The sequence below is a fragment of the Nuphar pumila genome, chromosome 1 (genome assembly GCF_984573655.1).
Source record: "Nuphar pumila chromosome 1, dmNupPumi1.hap1.1, whole genome shotgun sequence".
NCBI classification, from domain to species: Eukaryota; Viridiplantae; Streptophyta; class Magnoliopsida; order Nymphaeales; family Nymphaeaceae; genus Nuphar; species Nuphar pumila.
Window position 1 is genome coordinate 15,246,679 of NC_143249.1, and position 23,976 is coordinate 15,270,654.

A 23,976-nucleotide genomic window follows, 5' to 3' on the forward strand; every position below is an offset into this window, starting at 1 on the left:
GCCCTTGGCTGAGTTATGCAGCATAACAGTGCCCACAATTTGCACTTTTTGCTTTTTGCCTTAACAGTATCTGACCTGCAATTGTGAGTTTTCAATTTCTTTTTTCCCTTCTATCAAAAGCGAGTTGTCATGAAACAAGAAAACTCTATTTTGTTTAATCTCTAGATAAGCATAAGACAGCAAAAACTAACAGAAGTATGTTCAGTGATATAAGCAAAGCTTCAATCTAACATTAGGCAAATACTATCCGTATACGTGAAGTATGGCTGATAGACATGCTTTGCAGGCAATCAATGATACATTTTGATAAAATGCAATTAAACAACATATCATTTCTGTGAAATACAAGAACTCAGTATCTGAGCACCACCTTAGCCTTCATGGTGGCAGTTCAGCAAACAGAAGAGAACAAGTACATGCTTCTTTAGCTGCAAATGGAAAAGCATCAGCAAGTACCTGTTCTCCTGCTCTGACTGCAATTGACAGGACACATGGAAACATCCATATAATCTGCTCCAATAAAATGACCACCTTGATCAGGTGCAGCACGCTTGAACATAGAGATCAGTAAGGTTTCAATGCTTATGACCATCCTTTTCTATAGAGTTGAGACAGTTATAAGAGACATGAACATCTCCTGATGATAAGAAATGCAAAATCACTGAAAAGCCCAATCATTAGCATTGGCCTGAAGGGACATCACCCCATCTTACACATGCACTCATGAGATCGAGGATGCCGGTAAATACTCCTTGTCAATGGTCTTCCTAGAACCATTTCACTCTCCCTGAATGCTTTTCTCACTCTAACCTGGAATTCATTCCACTCTATTGTAGAATTTTTTAACAAAAGGCCAGCCAGCCTACGCTTATTGGGTCGTATAGTTGGTAGCCTACCACCACCAAAATATGCCCTGTAACCAGCTACTAGTGAAGACAGCTGACTCCCTGGGTCAGTTATCGCAAATGAATCAGCAGCAGCACATCCTATGAAGTCTAAGGCTGCCAGCTGCAACAGAAACAAAATCCATGTTAAGATTCAGACTGAAAAAAGCATGAATTGAACTTGATGTGTGAATCAAGTTTAACTATAATTAACCAGATATAGACAATCATCAAAGTAGAGTGCTTGGACGCATCCACTTATCCAGATAAAAAGGTTAGGTTAGAATTAGCTTGGATCATAATGCAATTTTCCTGTATGTCCCATTACGTGGATAAGTGGGTGCCCGCAGATACTTAAAAGTATAATCTGAGCATTGCAGTTAAAATAAATCTAAACACATAACATTTCATGAAAGAAACATGCCATCATAGGATATAGAGCCAATTCTATGAAGATAATAGGTGTTAAATAAATCCAACAAACAAGTGTTCTGTAAATTAAACCTAGTACAGCATTATCTATTTCCTTTTTCAAGCTGCAGCAAGACTATTAAAAGTCATAGCCTGGCTATGACTAGAGATTGACTGCAGTGAAGCTTTAAAAATGCTTCAGCGTTGGGTTTTTTGTTCATGTGCAAACACTACCACTATAAGCAATCTGTAAATAAGGTATGGGCAAAATAGCCGTATTGCATATTCCCCATCAAAAAGCAGATCAAGGTCAAAGCACATATCACATGCATAACTACATGTTCATAAGTTTCCCAATTGCAAGAATAGATACATCCTTCGTGTTTAACAAAAACCCTTCGTATATCCAAGCTTTTCCACAAATGAAAACTAGAAATATATATTTTAACCTCAGCTAATAAGGTAGACTCCGCTTCAGCCACTTGAGAAACTGCAAGAACAAGAAGCATGTTTCTTCCCATCTACAAGGGAATCCCAAGCTAAAGAAATAACCAACTTTGCCACATTTTCCCAAACCAAACCAATGTCAAAGTACAAAATCAGTTTGTTTATCTTATCCCAACATGTTGGCTTTTCATTTTCCTTTTTCTGAGAATAATTGATAATGCATGAAAATGCATTCATATTCATTATTAAATTCATGCATTTATGTATCTTTTATTGTTTTGATGGAGATGTTTATGGTGTTTTAGGTGTCAAGGAGTCATGGTTCGAATTTCGTCCAAATCGGAGCTAAAATGACAAAGTTATAGCCGTTTTATGGTTTTGGATTGAATTTCAAGAAGAACCGGTTCCAGATCCGGCCCAAAACATCATCTTATGGATCTTGGATCTGATCCACACATGTTCAGCAGTCCATTTAACCCAAATCCATTGCGAAAATTTCTAAAATGACCTCCTCATAGGCGCCACCCTTGTTTTGTAATTTAGGATAGAGTAAGGTAGTAATTTGAAATAATTTTAACTTAAAGTCTTTTTTTTGTAATTTTTGTTTTAACCTAAAAACTAATATAAATAGTAGTTAGAGAGGGGCGTGAGATCAGTTTTTGGCCCTCTCAACAGCCAACCCCCTCTTTTTTTTTTCCTCTTTCCTACTCACGTGAAACCCTCCTCTCTTCTCTTCTTCTTCTCAACGCTTTTCTTTTTCTTCTTCTTTATCTTCTTCTTTTCTTTTCTTCTCCTTCTTCTTCTCTTTTCGTTTTCTGCATGTTCACGTGAGAACCACTTCGGGAGGCACCTGCACATTCCACGAGGCCACAACTCGCTCTCTTATCAACCCAATCCGTCGAGAGACACCGGTTCAATACCTCCTCCCTCTTCTCTATCGTAGATCTAGGTTTTAAATTCTGTCTTTTTTTTCTCTGATTTTTGTTTATAGATAAATTAGTTAATTAAATTTATTCATTCAGCATATAGTCTGAGTTTTCCTTCATTTTTTTTATTGTAAATAATAAAAAAAAGAGACCGATGGCTTAAGTAGGGCCTCGTCCAAACTCAAACTGCTGGCCAGGTAGATCTGGGTAGATTGTTTCTTTTTTATTTTCTGTATTTTATTTTTTATTTTTATTTTCTCTTATTATTCAGCAGATTAATTTATTTTCTTGTTGTTCATTTTATTAGTTCGAATTTAATTTTTGTTAGAACATAATCAATTTGTGCTAGATCGTTAGTTCTGAATTCCTGATGTTTATTTTTTTTTCTGATATTGTTTTATGTGTATCTGAAGATTATTTTTCGATTCCGTCAATTGGGTTAGGCTTCTGGACGAATCCAGTTTATTTCTGCAAATTTTCACCACAATCCAAATCCAATTGACCATCTGTCGTGCTGCTTTCTCAAAGTCTGTCAAAAAATGCCGAGTTTATCGGTTTTTGCATTTTTTTAGTTTGTCTTTGTCATTTTGTGAGTTCTGCTTGGAGTTTTTCGATTCCGTAAATTGTGTTAGATCCTTGAGCGTGTCAGAAATATATTTGCAAAATTTTATCAGAATTCGAGGTTGTTTACTGGTTTGTCCTTCTGTTTTATGAGAATCTGTCTAGAACAGACGATTCTCTAAATCGCGTAGGACAAATTCATAGTTTTTTGCGATTTTCAAGTGTCGTGAGTGAATGTTTAAGTTTATGTTGTGTCCTCGAACAGAGGATACTCTGTTTTAGATCACAACCCAACCAGGTCGTGTTGGGATCTGTGTCTAGATCTTTTTGTTCTTTTGTTTTCTGTTTAAGCTCTCATTTCTGCATTTTCTTTCACTAACATAGTCGTGCGTAGTTCGTTGGTTTGTTTGCGTATTTTTTTTTTGCATGTGGTTGTCGTGAATGAGAAGCAAGGTTAGGTGGCTGGTGTTTAGGTGGACGCACCAAGATTCCCGACACCCACATATAAAGATCGTTGTTCACGAGCAGAGGCATTTTCCTTTACGCTTTTCTTTTTTCTTTCTTTTAGTTAATTAGGGCCTTAGGCCACTTTTAATTGGGTTGTATTAATTTTCCTTCTGCTTGAACATCTTGTAATAGGTTTTCGCGCTTGTGTGCTACATTTTATTTTTTATTTTAAGGTAATAAAGGTGTGAAATTGTTTGAAATACTTAGATTTTGTTTCCGGTCCCTGAGTTCGACCTAGATCTCACCGTAAGAAAATAGAATCCTCAAACAAACTTCAAATGCTTCTTCACGAATAAACTCTCTCAAGAACCATAAAGGTTCACACACAAAGCAAACACTTAAGAACCACTAGAGTTCACACACAAAATACTCAGAAGAGAGATTCCAAATGGAAAAGTGAAGAATTGATTTCATTTAAGTGGGACAAAATCCACATACAAAAGATGAAGATACAATGGGGTAACTCCAGAGTTACCGGAAGCGCCTAGGTAAAAGGGGAAGCACGAAACGTCGCGCTTCCCAAGCGTGAGGGGAAGCGTCCCCCTTTTCTGGGAAGCGCGCTTCCCTTTTATGGGAAGCACGCTTCCCTTTTATGGGAAACAAGCTTCCCATTTATGGGAAGCGCGCTTCCCCCACACTTCTCCCGCGCTTCCCTCAATTTTTCCATTTTTTCTGCTTCCCCCTCGCTTCCGGTTTGCTTCCTAGGTCGCTTCTGAGACGGTTCAGAATTTTCTTCTAAGTAGTCCCACGCTTCCCCGCTTCCTAAATTTTTGAAAGTGCCTCGCTTCCCGCTCCCTCGACTGGTAACTCTGGGTAACTCCCCATATATATACACAAAAAGAGAGGGCAAGGGAGAGTCGTTGGACACTCTAACTGACTCTCTTAGCTTTTGCTTTTTAACTTAGTCAAAAAGCAAAAGGTCTATATTATGTCCAAAAAATGAAAAATAAACTAAAAAGTAAAAACCTAACTAGCCTATGCTATTGTAACTAAACTGAAAAAAAAGATTACATATTATGGGATATTTACATATGAGATTACAATTTTTAACACTCCCTCAAACTTACGGTTGAACAACCGAAAGTTTGTGCAAGAGAAAGTGAAATCGAGGGGTAGCAAGCGGTTTGGTGAAGAAATCTGTTTGTTGAAGTTCTGAGAAGACATAAGGAAGATCAATGGTGCCTTGTAGAAATTCCTCACGTATATAGTGGCAGTCCATTTCGATATGCTTGATTCGTTCGCGGAATGTCCGATCGCTGACAATGTAAATGAAACTTTTATTGTCACAACATAGCCTTGATGCACTTATACTTGTAACACCCATATCATGAAGTAGTCGTCTCAACCAGACCACTTGCATGGTGGTGGTAGCCATGGCTCTATACTTGGCTTCAGTAGACAAAAGAGAGACCTTTTGTTGCTTCTTACACCTCCACGAGATCAATGACTCTCCAAGGAACACACACAGTCCAGTAATTGAGTGTCGATCATTTGGATCACTTCTCCAATTTGCATCAGTATAAGCAGTTAATTCTAGTGTGGAAGAAGCCGACAAAAATAGTCCTCTAAAAATAAAAGTTTTAATATATCTAATAATGTATAACACAACTCCTATATGAATAGAGGTGAGGGCATGCTAGAATTGACTTGTTGTGTGAACAACATGTGTAATGTCAGGTCTTGTGATTGAGAGGTAAAACAATGCCCCCAACAAGTTGTCTATAAAGTGTTGGGTTCTCAAGATGTTCCACGTCGTCAATTTTCATTTTGATGTTCACAACTTCAGAAGTATCAACATGTTTGTCATTTGTGATTCCTGGCCTATCAATAATATCAAGAGCAAATTTAGATTAAATTAGTAAATAACCTCTAGGAGAATAAGTTAATTCAATACCAAGATTTTTTTTAAAAAAACCTAAATCACTCATTTCAAAGTTGGTTTTGAGAATTTTTTTGATATTGCCAACTCCTTGTTTATTACTTCTTGTGATGATCATGTCGTCCACATAAAGAAAAAGAATGATGATCCCTGCATTAGATTTCTTAATAAACAAAGTTGTGTCAGTAAGATAAAATTGAAAGCCAAAATCAAGCATAACCTTATTGAATTTATCATACCAAGCCTTTGGGGCTTGCTTAAGACCATATAAGGCCTTATGTAACCGAAGAGTTTTACCTTGAGGAACTTCAATGCCAGGAGGTGGTTCCATATAAACTTCTTCGGCTAGACTTCTATTGAAAAATGCATTCTTAACATCCATTTGAAAGATATGTCATTTCTTTATGGAGACAAGGGTTATTAGAGTTCTTACGGTCGTCATTCTAGCGACTGGTGCAAAAGTTTCTTCGTAGTCTATTCTATATTCTTGGGAATAGCCTTTGACAACCAGTCGAACTTTAAATCGTTCAAGAGTGTCATCACTCTTAGTTTTATCTTTGTATACCCATCGACATCCTATAGGCTTTTTCCCAGGTAGAATATCTTAAATAATCCACGTGTTTGCCTTTTCCAAGGCATTTAACTCGGTTTTCATAGCTTCAACCCATTTTGAATGTTCTTTTGTTGTATTATAGTTTGAGGGTTCTATATAGGAGTGCAATAGGGTAATATATGCTTGATATTTTGGTGAAAAAGATTTATAGGATACAAATTTTTCAGGCACCTTTGACACTCTAGATGATTTTCTGGTTTCTATTTGATCATGTGTTTTAATATATTTTTCTAGAGCACAAGGTTGCGCTAGATTTCCTTGCCTGAAGTATTGAATGTAGTCTGGATGAAGATGTTTCAACGTTGATTATACTATTTTGATCTTCTTGATCAACTTCTTCTTCATTAATTTTTGGAACCAAGTCCAACAAGGAGTATTCATCAACCTCTCTAGGGTTTTTAGTTTCAAAAAAACTTTTGTTTTCTAAGAAAAATACATTTTGTGACACATATAACTTTCTAGTTTTGAGATCAAGGCATCTATAGCCTTTTTGATTGCTTGCATGCACAAGGAATGGCCCTGAGGGAAAACGCTTGTCATTTTTGTTGGAGAAAACAAAACATTTGCAACCAAATACTCTTAATCGCGAATAATTTGGAATTTGTTTGAAAAGTTTTTCAATAGGTCATACATTTTTTAACAAAGACAATGACATTCTATTAATGAGATATACTAAGGTTAGAGTAGCTTCGGCCCAAAAAAATTTGGAACTTGATGAGTAATGAGCAGAGTTCTTGTTGTTTTTATAATGTGTCTATGTTTTTATTTTGCTAAACCATTTTGTTGTGGAGTATATGGGCATGACTTTTGATATAAAATACCATGTATATTTAAGTAATCGCTAAATTCTTTTGATAAATACTCTCCCTCTGAATCAGTGCAAAATATAGAGATATCATTCTTAAATTGGTTCTTAACCAGTTTATGAAATATTTGAAAATGTAAAAATACTTTGGATTTATGTTTGAGAAAATAAATCCAGGTATGTCTTGTAAAATCATCTACAAAAATGACGTAGTATGAAAACCCTCCTGATATGACAGGTGCAGGACCCCATATATCCGAATGTACTAACTCAAGAGGTCGAGCTGAGATAAAAAAAATTTCTTGAAAGGGTAATCTCTTCATTTTTCCAATAATACATTTTTCACATTTAAATGTCTCAGAATTACAAAAGTTTTTCATATTTCGAAAAAAATGAATTTTTGATATGTTAAGATGACCAAGTCTCCTGTGCCATAAATCCAAGTCCATTTTCTGAACATTACAACAAAACGTATTTTTGAGAATTTCCAAAAAATTCATGTAGTATAGGCCTCATTCTCTATGGCCTTCCCCAATCAACTTCCCTGACTGGTGATCTTGCACTTGGTAGCCATGAGAAGAGAAAAAAATGTTATATCCATGGTAGATAATTGAGAAACAGATAAGAGATTGAGGTTCAATTTTGGAATATATCTAATTTGAGGAATATGAAATCGTTTTAAGTTTTGAGAAGTTTTTTCAAAGTTCTCTATTGCTTTAATTTCTAGTGATGTTTCATCAGCAATAAAAACATTGAACCCATTTGAGTTATGACAATCGGATAGCATTTCAATATTCGGAGTCATATAAAAAGAAGCACCTAAGTCAAGAAGCCATAGAGTTTTACCTTGATCGAAAGTGCCAACTGAAGAGACTGCAGCTCCCATAGATGAAGATGCTCCCTTGAGTAGAGGTTCAAGAGCTTCCACCAATTGATCCAGATACATGTTTCCAATGAAAGATTCGCTTGATTCTTGTGGTGGTCCAACGGCGACAACCTTTTTCTCATAGGGCCTTTTTAATTTTGGGCAATGGGTTTTTACATGTCCCAGTTCACAGCAATAGTAGCAAATGATTTTTCTTTTCTCAAAATCATTTCCTTGTTTTTCACCATTTCTCTTCCATAGTAAGGAGGTTTGTAAGTCCTGACATAGTTTTCAGGTTTCGAGACGGCTAGAACTGAGTCGTCATCATTCTTGGAGATTCTACTTTTGAGTCTATTTTCTTCCATACTTAACTCCTCTATTATGTCTTCTATTGAAGGCACTTTTCCACGATGAAGGAGGATAGACTTAGTGAATTCAAATTCCGATCTTAATCCGTTAATGAAATGAAAAAAGTGCTCCGCATTGATTTGATTTCGGCGGAGTTCAATATGTTGTGGACAATTTCACTTTGGTTCAAGAAGAGCTAATTCTTCCCACAATTCCGATAAGCCATTATAATACCCCCTAATGCTTTTATCTCCTTGAACCATATTTCTTACTTTAATTTGAAGATTGCACATATGTGCAATATCTTTAAGAAAATACATTCTCTTAAGATAGTTTCAAGCTTCATTTGCATGCTCAAACTTTGCTAAACTTGAGCATTTCTTTATATCAACACTTGAAATAAGCCAAGACATGATCTTGGCATGTCCCATACGGCATTCTTTCCACTTTTTCTCGTAAGTAGATATGGCATTAACTTTTTCTACCTCCGCGAGAGGTATTTCCTTTTCTCCTTCATCCTTCGTAAGAATTAGAGTAGGTTCTTCATTGGTTACATCTACTAATCCATATAAACCCTTCCCCCATATAAGATACTTCATAATTGAAGCCCATGTGACATAGTTGGAATCATTTAGTTTGATGGGCTTAATGGTGACATTATCATTGTCATTCATTTTACAAATATTTGGGAAAAGACATAAGAGAAGAAAGAAAAAATAAATAGAAGAATACTCTACCACAAATGGTGAATACGAATCTCCTTCAAGCTTTTTATGCCTTCACACGATCACCACTGCAAGAATGATCACTTTTTTGCAAAAAACTTGTGTGGCACGTTTCCCAATGCACCAAAAGAACTTATCTTGATTGCTTCAACCAAGCTCTGATACCATATAAAAAAATGAAATCCTCAAACAAACTTCAAATGCTTCTTCACGAACAAACTCTCTCAAGAACCATAAAGGTTCACACACAAAGCAAACACTTAAAGAACCACTAGGGTTCATACACAAAATACTCAGAAGAGAAATTCCAAATGGAAAAGTGAAGAATTGATTTCATTTAAGTGGGACAAAATCCACATACAAAAGATAAAGATACAATGGGGTAACTCCCCATATATACACACAAAAAGAGAGGGCAAGGGAGAGTCATTTAGAGCCGTTGGAGTGTCCAACGACTCTCTTAGCTTTTGCTTTTTGACTTAGTAAAAGAGCAAAAGGTTTATATTATGTCCAAAAAATGAAAAATAAATTAAAAAGTAAAAACCTAACTAGCCTATGCTATTGTAACTAAACTGGAAAAAAAGATTACATATTATGGGATATTTAGATATGAGATTACAATTTTTAACACTCACCATTAGTGTGAACCAGTTTTTATTATTTGGTGTTCGGTTTGCACAAACGTTTGATTGAAAATATCCTTTTAAAAATATCTTTTATAAAACTTACACCAATAATCCCAACATGCTGACTTTATCATCAGAAAATAGAAACTGAAATGATTCTGTTTCCACATTATGGTGGCAAGCATGCCAATGAACATAATTAGGTTAGACTGTATTGCGGAACAGCATACAACTTTATTAAAGAGATAGTAGTTGCAAGTAAACTCTCAAATTTCAGAAACCAGTTTTTTGAATTACCTGAGAAGAGAAGTTTTTAAATGGCTCTATTTCTTTGTAAGAAAGCAGGTCTTCCTTTGTAACTAAATTAGGATACAAACTGGTCATTGCAACCATCCTTGACTTTCCTCCATAAATATGTGCACCTGCCAGGTATATTCTTGTTGTTCGTTTAAACCCAAGGGATGCAAGCATGATTGCTGCTTCTTCAGGAGACAACGGGCATAGCCCTTCAGATCGTAGTGTTGCTGCAGAAGGTAACCTGCATGATTGAAGGACCGGTTCAGAGAGAGAGAGAGAGAGAGTTGTGTGGATGTATTTATTAATATATGCATGTATATGTACATATGTATCTGTGTGTAATATGAAAAACCGTTATTTACTTTGTGCTATTTTTAAGAAGTGAGAGAGCAGGAAAATGGATTGCACGATATGCCTCCAACTCCTCTTTCTCCTCTTCACCTCCACCAAACTCACATAGAGAATAAGCTGCCATGTCAATTTCAAACCGCAGATGCATAGCTAGATACTTGGAACTTTCTTCAAGAGCAAACTTTCCCCATGTCCCAGTGGAATTCGCTGCAAAGTGACCAAGCAGATTATGATCCACGGCACCCAGTCTCAACGTATGCTGATGCATCCTTTGCACTAACAAAGCACCGGTTTCTTGGATTTTATGAACAAACCTTAGTGCATGGAAATTACATCTGCAACGAAGTCTCTATATGAATGACATTGATTAGAAGAAATCCATTGGGTAGAGGAAAATGTTGAAAATGAGAAGTAGCTCACATTATAGGAAACAATAAAACCACAATGACAATGCAGATACAGTACAAGAAAAGTTTAATAAACGTATCCATCTGATCTATAATTAACGGAAATTGAAAAGAAAGCAGGAAATCAGAAAAGAGCATTGGCCATACAAGATATATTACATGTTAGAATAAACAATAGAGCTTATTAGTTTAAGAAATGACAATCATTTTGCACAAATACCTAATTTAAAACATCATTTATAATAAATCAAATAAAACAAAATAAATGTGTGTTTACTAGTTTCCAGTCTAAATATAAATGTGCTCCTTTCATGTTCACAGTTATGAAATGGACTTTCCTATATTTGAGCAATGTGACTTTGCATGTGCATATGAGGGAAGACCCACATTGAGGGGAAGGATAAGAGAGAGAGAGAGAGAGAGCATTTCTTTTGAAGAATCACCACTTCATAGCTTTAGAGGGGTGGTCCACTGATTATTTTTATTAGAACCTATGTAACATGGCTATGTCCCTATGGGAAGAATACCCATGTCGATACAGGTATGCATATGAGAATTGGCTGGGATACGGGGCGGGTCGCATCGGACCCAACCCAAAACCTAGGTCTGTTTTGATTTTTTTAACCTTTTCTTGGTCAGAGGGGAGGCCCATTTTGGCCCCGCCCCTGACCCCATCCCCAGACCCCTAACTTCCAGCAATTGGCTATGTCCCTATGGGACAATTACCCATGTTGATACAGGTATGCATATGAGAATTGGCTGGGATACAGGGCGGGTCACATCGGACCCAACCCAAAACCTAGGTCTGTTTTGATTTTTTTAACCTTTTCTTGGTCAGAGGGGAGGCCCATTTTGGCCCCGCCCCTGACCCCATCCCCAGACCCCCAACTTCCAGCAATTGGTCATTAGAGAGAGAGAGAGAGGTAGTGAGGATTTCATCCCCCCTTTCCCTTTCTTTTACTCAATATTTTAAAAGAAAGACAAGTTTTCAAATTTATAAAATTGACCCTTTTCTAAACTGACAAATGAGCCTTTATAAGAATGGATCCCGAGATGATTCAGACCAACAATATCAATCCTATATATATATATATATATATATATATATATAGCCATATACCCATGCCCATATTTTTAGAAATCCCCATGTTGTCGTACCTGTGCCTATGTAACATATATTAGAACCCTTCATTAAGGTTAGTACAAATAACATCCTTCCTGTATCAGTAGGCATATTCTGTGGTCTATATATTGCACCTTAGCCACTTATAAATGGCATGAATATTACTGTGTCACCCTTCTTATTTAGTGTTAAATTATATGTAATAACCTAGGCTAACTAGGAATCTTTCTTATTTTATTTTTAGTTTAGTTAGCATAGGCCTAGTTTAGTTAGAATAGGATTTTTTTTGTCTTCACTTTTACTTTATAGTCTTTTTGACTAGTCAATATTGGACTTAGTCCCAAAGACAAAGAGACATTGGGCTCCCAACGGCTCTATTTAGAGTCGTTGGAAGCCCAACGACTCCCTCCTCCAAGCCCATTCATTGTGTATAAATATGGGGCTTTGCCCCCTCATAATGTAATGCTTTCTCTAGTGATATTCTCAATCAATAATATTTTTTTTTTCTTTGTTGTTGTGTACCCTTTTTGGGGTATTTCATATGAACCTTTATGGTTCTTCTGAGTGTTCTTTCTCGACACTTTAGTTGGAGCTCTTTGAAGTGTTGTTTGGTGGTGAATCAACAACTCTTCTTACATGGCATCAGAGTTTGGTGATCAAGCTAAGTTTATTTGTGGTACATCGGGAAACATGCCATTCAAAGTTTGAAAAAGAAGTAAAGTTCTTTTCAAGTGTATGTGAAATCGAGTAAAAGCTTGGAGGAGGTCTCGCACTCGTTAATCGGTGGTGTACTCATTATCGACTCTCATTTTTTCTCTTCTTTAATTTTTCTTTTTCAAACCTTCCAAAATAAATGACAATGATAATGTCACCATTAAGTTCAACGATTCTAATTATGTTACATGGGCATTAATTATGAAGCACCATATATCGGGAAAGAGATTGTGAGGATTAGTAGATGAGACCGATTGGGAACCCAAACTAATTCTTATAAAAATAGAAAGTGAGAAAGAGATACCTCTTACGAAGGTTGAGAAAAACAAAGTCATTACCACTTACGAAAAAAAGTGAAATGAATGGAGAATGGGACATGCCAAGATTATGTCTTGCCTCATTAGTAATGTCAATATCAAAAAATGTTCAAGTCTTGCAAAATTTGAACATGCAAACGATGCTTGGAACTATCTTAAGAGAATGTATTCTCTTTAAGACATTACACATGTTGGCAATTTACAAGATAAAGTACAAAATATGGTTTAAGGGTACAAGAGCATTAGAGAGTACTATAATAGATTGTCTGAATTATGGGAAGAGTTGACTCTTTTTTAATCAAAGTGGCACTGTCCAAATGACATAGAACTCCGTCAAAACCAAATAAATATGAAGCATTTTTTGCAATTTATCAATAGATTAAGATCAGAATTTGAATCAACCAAATCCGTTCTTCTTCATCGAGGAAAGATTCCTTCAATAGAAGACATGATAGAAGAATTAGGCATGAAAGAGAATAGGCTTAAGAAGAGAATCTCCAAGTGTGATGATGACTCAGTTTTAACCGTATCTAGACCGAAAAACTATGTTCGTATATACAAACCTCCACACTATGGGAGAACAAATGATGAGAAACAAGGAAATGGATTTAAAAAGACAAAAGTCATTTGTTATTATTGCCGAGAACTGAAACATGTGAAAACTTATTGTCCGAAATTGAAGAAACCCTATGAGAAAAAAGTTGCCTTTGTCGAACCTACCATCCATTGAAAGCATGTCCTTAACACAATTAATACAGAAACTTCAATCTCTACTCAAAAGAGCATCTTCATCCACTGAGTCCGTTGTCTTTTCCGTCGGCATCTCAGATCCCGGTAAATCTCTTTGGCTTCTTGACTAAAATGTCTCTTTTCATGACACCAAATATTGATGTATTATTTGAATGTCATAACTCAAGTGGGTCAAATGTTTTTACCGTTGATGGAACATCTCTTGAAATCAAAAGAATAAAAAATTTTGAAAATATTTCTCAAAACTTAAAATGTTTTGGTACTCCACAAATTAGATATATTCTTAAACTTAACCTAAATCTTTTATCTGTCTCTCAATTATCTGACCATGGATATAATGTATTTTTCTCCTCTCGTGGTTGTCGAGTGCAGGATCACTAGTCAAGAAAGCTGATTGGAAAAGGCCATAGAGAAGGAGGCTTATACTACATGGATTTTTTGAAAATACCCAAGAATACATTATGTTGTAATGTTCAGAAAATGAACTTGGATCTACGGCACAAAAGACTTGGCCATCCTAGTGTATTCAAGATTCATTTCTTTCCAAAGATGGAAAATTTTTGTAATTTTGAAAACTTAAAATGTGAAAAATGTATTCTTGGTAAAATGAACAGATTACCTTTTCAGGAAAGAACATTTGTCTCTTCTTGACCACTTGAGTTAATACATTCGGATGTGTGGGGACCCGCACCTATTATATCAGAAGGTGGCTTTATGTATTATGTAATTTTCGTAGATGATTTTACAATACACACTTGGATCTATTTTCTTAAGCATAAATCTGACGTTTTCTAATGCTTTCAAATATTTCATAATCTAGTCAAAAATCAATTTAAGAATGATATTTCAATCTTTCGCACCTATTCAGGGAGAGATTTTTTATCAAAAGAATTTAAAGATTATTTGAATATATACGATATTGTTTGAACTCAGAGTTTCAACCACGTTTTCACTATCAACAGAAGACAGATGAGAGGAGACAAGAGGTTGCGCAGAATGGTCATCCATCGTGACCTAGAAACTGTGATTATATATGGCACTTTACAAAACATTATGTACAATAATATCCTTGATTATAAACATAAAATACAAGTATGTGCAAAATAAGCATGTGCAAAATACAAAACATAATATATGGATCTGGACCAAACATGAATCCAGAACCATATCTTATCATCTTAACAACCTCCCTCAAGTTGTGCATGATCTCGAATCATGGACAACTTGCCTTTTAAGAACCAAAAATTGTGTTTGGTCAACCCTTTTGTAAACATATCAGTCACTTGATCTTCAGTGCGAACATAATATGGCTCAATTTTTTTCTCTTCAACCTTTTTCCTGACAAAATGTTGATCTATCTTAATATGTTTAGTGCGACTATGATGAATGAGATTAAAAGAAATATTTATCGCACTTTGATTGTCACACAATAATAATGATCTTGAGATAGATTCACCCAATTCTGTTAGCAAGTGTCTAACTCACGTAGCTTCTGTTGTGGTTGCTGCCATGGAACGATATTCAGCCACAGTACTAGATCTGACAACAACCTTCTGTTTTCTACTACTCCAAGACACAATGTTGCTGCCAAGAAATATACAATAGCCTTAAACTGACCTTCTCTCATCTGGATCTCCTGCCCAGTCCGCATCAGTATAGATAAAAACTTTATGAGCCCCATTATCTATAAGATTCCTCTTATAAACAAGTCCATCTCCCACCGTACCCTTTAAGTATCTCAATATCCGTTTAACTGTATCCATGTGCCCAGTTTGAGGTTCATGCATAAATTGAGATACTTGATTTACATAATAGACAATGTCAGGTCTAGTGAAGGTAAGATACTGGAGCATTCCGACTATACTTCGATATTTAGTGGGATCATCATATGAGTCTCCTTTGTTGGAGCTCAACTTTTGCTGTAAAACACTGAGAGCAGCTAAAGGCATGCAATCTTTCATTCCCGCTCTACTTAACAAGTCAAGAGTATATTTATGTTGTGTCAGGGTCAACACATTGTCTTTCCTGTCAACTTCTATACCAAGGAAGTATCTCAGTTCTCCAAGGTCTTTCATTTTAAAATGCTGACTTAAGAATTCCTTGACTGTCTGGATATGACTGCAAGAGTTGCCCGTGGTAATTATGTCATCTACGTAAATCAATAAGAATGTGATTGTATGCTTGTCCCTGAATATAAAGAGTGAGTGATCAAGAGTGCATATGCAGAAACCAAGATTCTGAACTTTGAGAGAAAAACTATCAAAACAGGACCGTGATGCTTGTTTTAAACCATAAAGAGCTCTCTTCAATTTGCAGACATATGCCTTAGGATCTCTTCCGCATATCCAGGTGGTTGTTCCATATAAACTTCTTCTTTAAAGGCCCCATGAAGGAAAGCATTTTTCACATCCATCTGGCTCAATGTTCATTTGTGGTGAACAGCTAGGGATAATATAATGTGAATTGTCCCCATCTTGACGACAGGACTAAAAGTCTCATCATAATCCTGCCCATATTCTTGAGTGAAACCATGTGCAACAAGTCTTGCTTTGTGTTGTTCAATGCTCCCATCAGGTTTATACTTGATCTTATAAACCCACTTAGACCCCACGATATTCCTATCATTGGGTCTGGGAACAACTTTCCATGTTTGACATTCATGTAACGCTTCTATTTCTTCATTCATTGCCTCTGTCCACTTGTGTAACTTGACTGCCTGATAGAAGGTAGTAGGTTCATCTTGCTTTTCAACTTGTGACAGAAATAACTGAAAATCCAGAGTGAAATCATCATAACTAACCCATCTTTGAATTGGGTGTCGAATTCTTTCAAATTTCCTAACAAAGGAATAATTTTCAGGTTCATCAACAATCACATCAGTAACGGTGGGAGTAGTTTTTGCTGCTCTTCTCGTATAAACTTGTCCTGAAAACTTCTCAATCTCCTTGGGCGGCAAATTGTCAATCTCAAATTGAGTTGTGCAAGAGGTTTCATCCGGAACAAGAATAGGCATGGGAGCACCAATGCAATCAGATGAACACTCTCCGTCGATGTTAGCAAACAACTCGATATCCTTTTTGTTGTTGCATACCCTTTTTGGGGTATTTTGTATGAACCTTTGTGGTTCTTGTGAGTGTTCTTTCTCGACACTTTTGTTGGAGCTCTTTGAAGTGTTGTTTGGTGGTGATCCAAGAACTCATCTTCTTAGATTTAATGCCTCCACTTTTGGGTTTTACTATTATGTTTTAACAGATTCCCTCAAGCTGTATGGACAGCTTGTGCTTGAGATACCAACATTGCACCTTGTTAAGTCCCTAGGTAAAAATCTCAAGAATTCGATTTTATGTATCCATATACCTTGCTTGAAATTTCTTGATCTTATATATTTTCCTATCTCACATATGGTGCACAAGGTGACCAATCATCCACCGAGTACTTCACTGAATAGCGGTTTTCAATGGCCAAACTATATGTAGTTCTTTCCCAAGTTTAGTTTGCACAGCACGCCCATGTGTATTGAGTTCTAGAAACACAACTATCTAGATTTTACTACAAAATATGTCAAGTTTGAACCAAGCTATGCTGATGCTTGAACTTGCTTATGAAAATATATTCATGTTCAATAATTGATAACCTTGGATGCTGATTGCATTTGAAAAGATTCAGTTAATCTGTATCACCCCAGGTTTTCATTTTCATCCTGCTTTACTAGGTTTTCATTTTAATCCTGCTTTATTCTTCCCTAGTACAGACTCTGTCCGGTAGTTTCACTCATTTAATCTTCCTATTTGACATAAATGGAGAAACAGTGACTGGAAAAGTTTGAAGGACCACAGTTTTTTCGTAAGATGGATTAAGGCCAGAGGTTCTACATGGTGGAAGAATTGAAAGATCTGAATATAACACTTAAGAACAGCACGGAAATACATTTGTCATCAGTGTAATTATTATTTTTAAGAGTCTATCTGCACTGCACTGTCTACAACTTCAAATAAAAAGCTAAGATGATGTTCACCTTTGCTGTAAACAAATGCGTTGAGGGATGGGGTGCTACCCGTCACAAGATATTCAATTACTGCTAAAGTGCTAATAGTTCTCTATAAGTTTCTGAAAGAAACAAGGTGATTTCAAATAGCATGTAAACAAGATGTTGCAAACAGATATTCACACCAATGAGAGTACTTATCTGCTCCAGTAGAAGGACCCCCATATTCGAAAATTTAGTGAGCATGCATGCAATATGTTATTCTAAGCATCATATCGATCATCAAATAAATAAACCATGAAGAGCATTACATTGACTTAAGACAAAAATGAATGAGGAAAACAGTCCTTATATGTTAATGTGTGTGTGTGCTCGTGTGTGTGCAAGAGAAGGTTTTTTGTTCTTAACATAAACTCCTAATATCATACAAAATCCGTTCTAGGATAAATTGTCATTAAACCACCATGTAAAATCGATAAGGTGAGTCAGTTGCCTTTTCTTAATTTGCTAGATAAAGTTGTCTATTCCATCTTGAACATAATCAACTAAGCCACACTGCACATAGAAAGGTGAAAAACATGACACAAGCAGAAAATATATGGAAAAACTAAAACCCAAAGGTTGTTCCTTTCTAAACAAAGCGTAGTCCACAAGCTTACTTTTAGAAATTGGAGAATGAGATTAATTTGTAGACATACCTGCAATTGAGAAGGAACTGGATCAAATGCTAAGCGGTTTGCAAATCCCACAAAATGAACCACATGATTTCGTAGAAGAATAGGCAAAATCCTTTTCCAGAAGAAACTTGGTTTAGCCTCTTTCATAATATTTGAATCAGTCACCTAATCAAGAAGTGTCAGTAGTAAAATAAAATAAAACTTCAACCACCACAAAAAATGCTAATCACACAAGAGCTACAAGCTTTACACTTACTACACTACCAATTGCCTCTAAATCTAGCGACTGGAGTTCCAGTGGAAGTTCCTTGACAATTCTAATATCATCCTTCAGGTAGTTAATAAAATATTCCTCCTGATAGATGTCCCCGAATTGGCTGATAAAATATAAACTTGTTATTTCTACTTTACACCAAAATATAAAACACGAAGTGAGGATAGCATTCACAATGTGACAGCAAGACAATCAATATATACGAACATCTTGTCTGGATTTGAGAGAAGCAGTTTCTGGATCAACAAAAGAAATACTGCAGAAAACAAAGTAAACCAAGACTTTCTTGTAGACAAAAGCAATCATGAAAAACCATTCAAACTGTAATTGATGATAAATGTGGTTGATGTAACTATAGCTGAAATTGTGACAAGCTTGCATGGATAATAATCTGAAGTCAATTCTCCATGCCAGAATTTGTTGACTTTTGGAATTCCATTGCATGATTGAGCATCATGCTCTTTTCTTCGTCAATCATGATGGCAGTAGTATTGAGACACATAATGTAGATATGCAGTAAAAAAACATTATGGATAGCCAATGGGAGCCTCTGATTATAATGTCAGGAAGCACAGTATTCTTCCCTAAAGGCACCTCCTAACACATATACAGATGGTTCCATAGTCACAACTATCACTGATATTTTGAAAATGCCTCTTTTTATGGTGATAGTTTAGAAGAGTGATATTATATTGAACAAAAGCCGTATATTCCAAATGTCTCTTGTTCTGTAAATGTTTGCATTTTTCACATGATATTAATGTGACAGAAACATTTTTCGCCTAGGTTCTTTTTTGTATTAACTTACATTTCTGTTTTTATTGTATATATTATATAATTTTATATATTGATGTATACGAATATTTTCCAATGAGTTTCCCAAGAACTCATTTTTTAAAAACATTGTCATTTTTTGGCCGATATTTTCCTGATAATGGAATTATAACTATGGGCAGCTCTTATACCAGGGATACAAAGTACAGCCTGGCGGACAGCTTGACATAAATGAGAGGGGACATGAGGCACTAAAAGGGGGAGAAGAGGTGTTTGTGGGAGAGAGAGAGAGAGAGAGAGAGAGAGGATTTTAATGTCAATAGAAGATAAATGCTCTCCCCGTGTACTTAATTTTCATCTTATTGGCATAAAGGGGTCCAGGCATAAGTATGTCACAGAGTGAGTGGTCTATTTCTCAGCCAGTACAATGACAGCAGTTCATAGGATAAAACCAGCTGGTTTTATACCTTAGTTGGCGACCTGCCTCCCTATAGATGTTGAATCTTATAGCCTTGAAATTCAGTAATAGTCATGCAACAAATTCAAATTGTTCAGATACCAAGATGGAGAGAGAAATGGAAGAATATGCATTTAAAACACCAGATAAGATATACAAGTAACTTAAAATTCACCTCCCATCCCTCCAAACACTATTATACAAAAAATTTGGAATAACTAGAGTTGCATTGAGTAAGCGAGCAACAGCAACAGCATTGCAAACCTGCAATTAGTGAGTAACTAGATGAGTTAGATACTCTTGTATAACATATATGTGCACACATATGAACTAGTCTAATCTTTGCAAATATAATGAAGTTCTGGCATACATTAAGTGAGAGAAGTGATGCCAGAAGAAAAATAGAAAATAACCATGTATAAAGGTAAAAGAAGAACAAGGAACGTAGAAAGGCATGGAGAAGCTGAAATCCTAATGGATGCATATAAGTCTAAAGGATGAGTGGAGCCCGCAGTCCATGAGGAAACTAGGAACATTCAGTAATAATGTTTTGACCTCCCAATCTCCCGCATGGCATAATTATATAACGTGCTACAGAAATTCACTGATAAACCACTTGAAAGAGCTTGAATTGTAGGCAAGAGGGAGCAATCTTACCTCCACAGTTTGGTAACTTAAGAGTGTAGTAACTGGCATCCATTCAGCCAGGTTATCAAAAAATTATTAAAAGTGCACATAACCTATTGAAAATAACAAATCATAATGCATATGATGATTAGAGATGCAAACAAACAAAAAAATGCTTGTATACAATGCCAACTCTTTCATTGTCATTGGTTATGTAATAGAATGAATAGAATAAGCATTTATCCACTAATTACCAAAAACGTGTGTAGAAATGCCAAGCAAGATTGGAATTTGAAAAGATGGCACAAATGATATAATATACTATAGTCAGCACACATAGAGATATTAAGAGACCTCCATAAAAAAAAGTATCAACCCATGCAGAATATCTTCTCATAGTATATCATTAATAAAAAAATGCATAGGCAAAAGTATTTGCAGGAACATGACTTACAGCCACTCTCTGCTGGTTTATCCCACCATTAGCACTTACTAAAATGTATCCAGTGTTTTGCTCTGCAACAGCAAACCCCATGAAGTAACAAAGTCATTAAATACAATTGCACCTCATGTCAGGATTAGAATACTAAAAGCAATTGTTCCAATAACAAGCTGACTTTTAAAGCATTCCAGGTCCACCAGACTAGCCAGAATATTATATGCTTAAGGTCAGGCTTCATATGATATACCCACTTTCCCATATTTTCCATTACTTTCAAAAGGCAAAGAAGAAGAAGAAGAATTGCTAGATTCCTCAAAATTTTCTCAAGCTGGAGTAGTCCAACCTCTAGCCAACTTTTTTATGAAACAACAGGACTGAACAACCTCTATTCAGCTTGGTCGTATCATTTCCACCCATAGGTTCAAGCCAATATGGATTGTTTTATTCTAATGCTACCTTGTATAGTAAAATTATGTAATGTAGAAGGCAAAAACAAAAACTGACATAGAACACAAGATTATTTACCAAAATTTTTCCAGTCATGTCTCTCTGAACAAGGTTTCCAAGCAGATGCTAAAAGAAAAGGCTCCTGCCACAGGTCTTGAGGTTCACGACTTTTGACTCCCTAATTATAAGACAGTCAATTTTAGGATGTCTTACAAACCAAGAAGCAATGACTTCAAGCCATAAGACAAAGCCAATTTTTTGACGCTAAATAAACAAAGAAGTAAAATGTAAGGCAACTTTATGTCACTTTTTTAAAAAGTATGATCAAAGTCAAAACCTACCTCAGCCAAGGAATGGGCAGCTAATGCCAGAAGCCTAGAGCACATGACTCTCTCACGGTGTTTTCCCTTCGTAAACTTCTTCCATTCACCCTAGAAATATCCATAAAAATATGGAATAGATGATCAAATTTCTCATTAGCTCCAAATGTGTTAAGACATTTGAATTACAAAAAGCAAAAGGTAGAGACAAAAAAAAAATGTTGTTTAAAGCTTCACAAAATTCACACATTAGGTTACAGAAGTATCGAGATAAGGATAAATAAATAAATTCAAATGGTACAGTTTTTGGCTTGCTGCAACTTTTTCATTTCCATGACGGATTTTATGCCTTATCATGCATATTGAGTGCTTACTTTAACAAGCTTATTTTCAGAGATGCCATTAAATAGATGCAAAGAATTCTCTTGATTGTATTTTCTACTTCTGAAGATAAAACCAGTTGTTGTGCTGTGTTTCATTAACATGCTAAACTAGTATATTACATTGAAAGGATAAAATTGCATAAACAATTTGCCCATTTACTTACACAATATTTGAAACAATATGCTAAATGTCAATGAAAGAAAAAATAATTGATAATCCCACTGATACAAATATCTTGGCAATTCACTTCCTTGAATGCACTTGAAATACATAAATGCGCGTTTTTTATAAAAAAATTGCACGAAGAAATTATTTCTGATGTTGAATGAATCACAACTGACTAGAAAGCTGCATATTTGTCATATAACTTTTCCAGAATTAAAAAAAAAGGAAAAATATTATGCTGTTCAATTCTGCAAATAACATTAGATGGTTTAGCTTATACTCAACTCCGCTTTCTATGCTAAACAGTTCCTTCCATCTACATTGACCAAGCTATGTTAGTCGAGTTACAGGAGATACCATACCGTTTAGGTAGCATATTTTCGGCAGGCTTATGCAATTAAGTTCATCAAATAACTTGTAAGGTGCATGTGGAGACCCTCCAATGATCCAACTGGGCCTTATCGAATGCTATGCAAGTTTGCAAATTTCGGCCACAGTGTGATCTCCCACATTCGTATAATGCGACTCAACTGTTTAGTTAACTACTTAATTGACATTTACATGTGTGCCAAGACATACTGAGAATGACGTCTTATGCAAGTTAATTTATATGAATCATGACGTGAAGTCTTGAAATCGACATTGATATAGCGAAACTGATGAGTATTAAGTAGCTTAATCACCGTAAATTTTACTTGCAAGGCACATTTCTACACAGGCATGTCAAGAAGCCCATCCTTTTAACCTTTTTTTGATAGCCAAGACCCAAGACCATCTATGTTCAAGTAGTTCCAGTATCATAGTTCAGTAGGATGACCATACATGTACTCTACATAAATTCACATAATTCATGTGCACGGATGCACAGAAAAGTACATTCATGTATCAATCAACAGAAAAGAACGCACTCTCCTTGTACCACACTAAGAATTTCCCCCTTTGATCTCAACAGAAAGACGCGCATACCTCGAGCAGAAAATCAGGGCTCAGAAACAGGTCCTCATCTTCGATGCGGGACAGCATCCACCAATTCAGCAAGAAGAACGCTGCGATCAGACCTAAGATCGCGATCGTTCCCCTAAATCGCCGCCTCCTCGTGTGCGGCTTCGTCCCTGAGGAGTTAACACCGAGGATCAGGCCTCCGATTCGAGGCCATAAGCTCCATCTCCCCTTTGATCCGGCATCGCCGGAGAACCGAATCTGCGGGCCGTCGGACCGCGACGGAATCGAGCTCCGGGGAGACGATTGCCAGCTCTTCTGCGTCGAGCTGTTGGATCTGGCGTGGAAGGAAGAGGCTGCCCTGACATGGCCGAAATGAGGATCCACGTCCTCTGGTCCGACTTGGTCCGCCATGGCCGAGATGGGCAGAGAGAAAATTCTGTATTTAAAGGCGGGAGGGACAGGATGGAGTGGCATACGTGTAAATACCCGGATTACTTTGGACTGAATGTTTTTCTTTTTAGGACAACCGCCAGAAACCAAATTCTATTGTTAGTATCGGAATCGGACCCATATGGTTTTTCTCATAAACCTGAATAGGTCCGTATCGATTCTGACCCGTATCTATAAGAATCGGTTTATTTAAAAACCAAATTTTAAATTAAAATTCATAAAAATAAAAATAAAAAGTCTAAAAAATCAGAAAAATAAAAAAATTTAAAACCAGAATAATTCAGAAAAATATAAAAATAGGAAATTTATGACCTTTAAAGTTTACAATAGAGAGAGAGACAGAGATAGTATCATTCACCAAGTCACACTATCCTCTTTCGTCCACAAGATAGGGGTGCCAACAAGCCTGGTTTATCCGAACCGGACCCAAGCCAAACTTTATAGGATCCGGGTACGGTGATAAATAAGAAGACCTG

General features: G+C 36.2%; 1 protein-coding gene across 2 annotated transcripts; it reads right to left on the reverse strand.

Moving 5' to 3' along the window:
• Positions 1–213: 213 nt before the first annotated feature.
• Positions 214–23,588, reverse strand: LOC149848094 (O-fucosyltransferase 2-like). Of its 2 annotated transcripts, XM_090010415.1 has the most exons (10): positions 23,075–23,588; positions 21,581–21,670; positions 21,318–21,417; positions 20,805–20,866; positions 19,899–19,987; positions 18,475–18,595; positions 18,240–18,383; positions 10,257–10,594; positions 9,895–10,135; positions 214–1,008 (listed from the first exon to the last, which is right to left on the reverse strand). In XM_090010415.1, exons 1-10 carry the CDS (start codon positions 23,522–23,524, stop codon positions 700–702), a joined length of 1,944 nt encoding a protein of 647 aa, XP_089866541.1. In that variant the 5' UTR covers positions 23,525–23,588; the 3' UTR covers positions 214–699. The 2 variants fall into 2 exon arrangements, with proteins under 2 accessions (XP_089866541.1, XP_089866546.1); XM_090010420.1 differs by lacking the exons at positions 18,475–18,595; positions 19,899–19,987.
• Between the last annotated feature and the right edge of the window lie 388 nt (positions 23,589–23,976).

What these genes read in the sequence shown, in the direction of transcription:
- LOC149848094 (XM_090010415.1), bottom strand. Translation starts at nt 23,524, where the DNA reads ATGCCACTCCATCCTGTCCCTCCCGCCTTTAAATACAGAATTTTCTCT. An exon ending in CTGCCCATTCCTTGGCTGAG is followed by an intron (nt 21,418 to 21,580) that starts GTAGGTTTTGAC and finishes TCTTATAATTAG; the next exon opens with GGAGTCAAAAGTCGTGAACC. An exon ending in AGTGTTTGGAGGGATGGGAG is followed by an intron (nt 18,596 to 19,898) that starts GTGAATTTTAAG and finishes ATATTTTATCAG; the next exon opens with CCAATTCGGGGACATCTATC.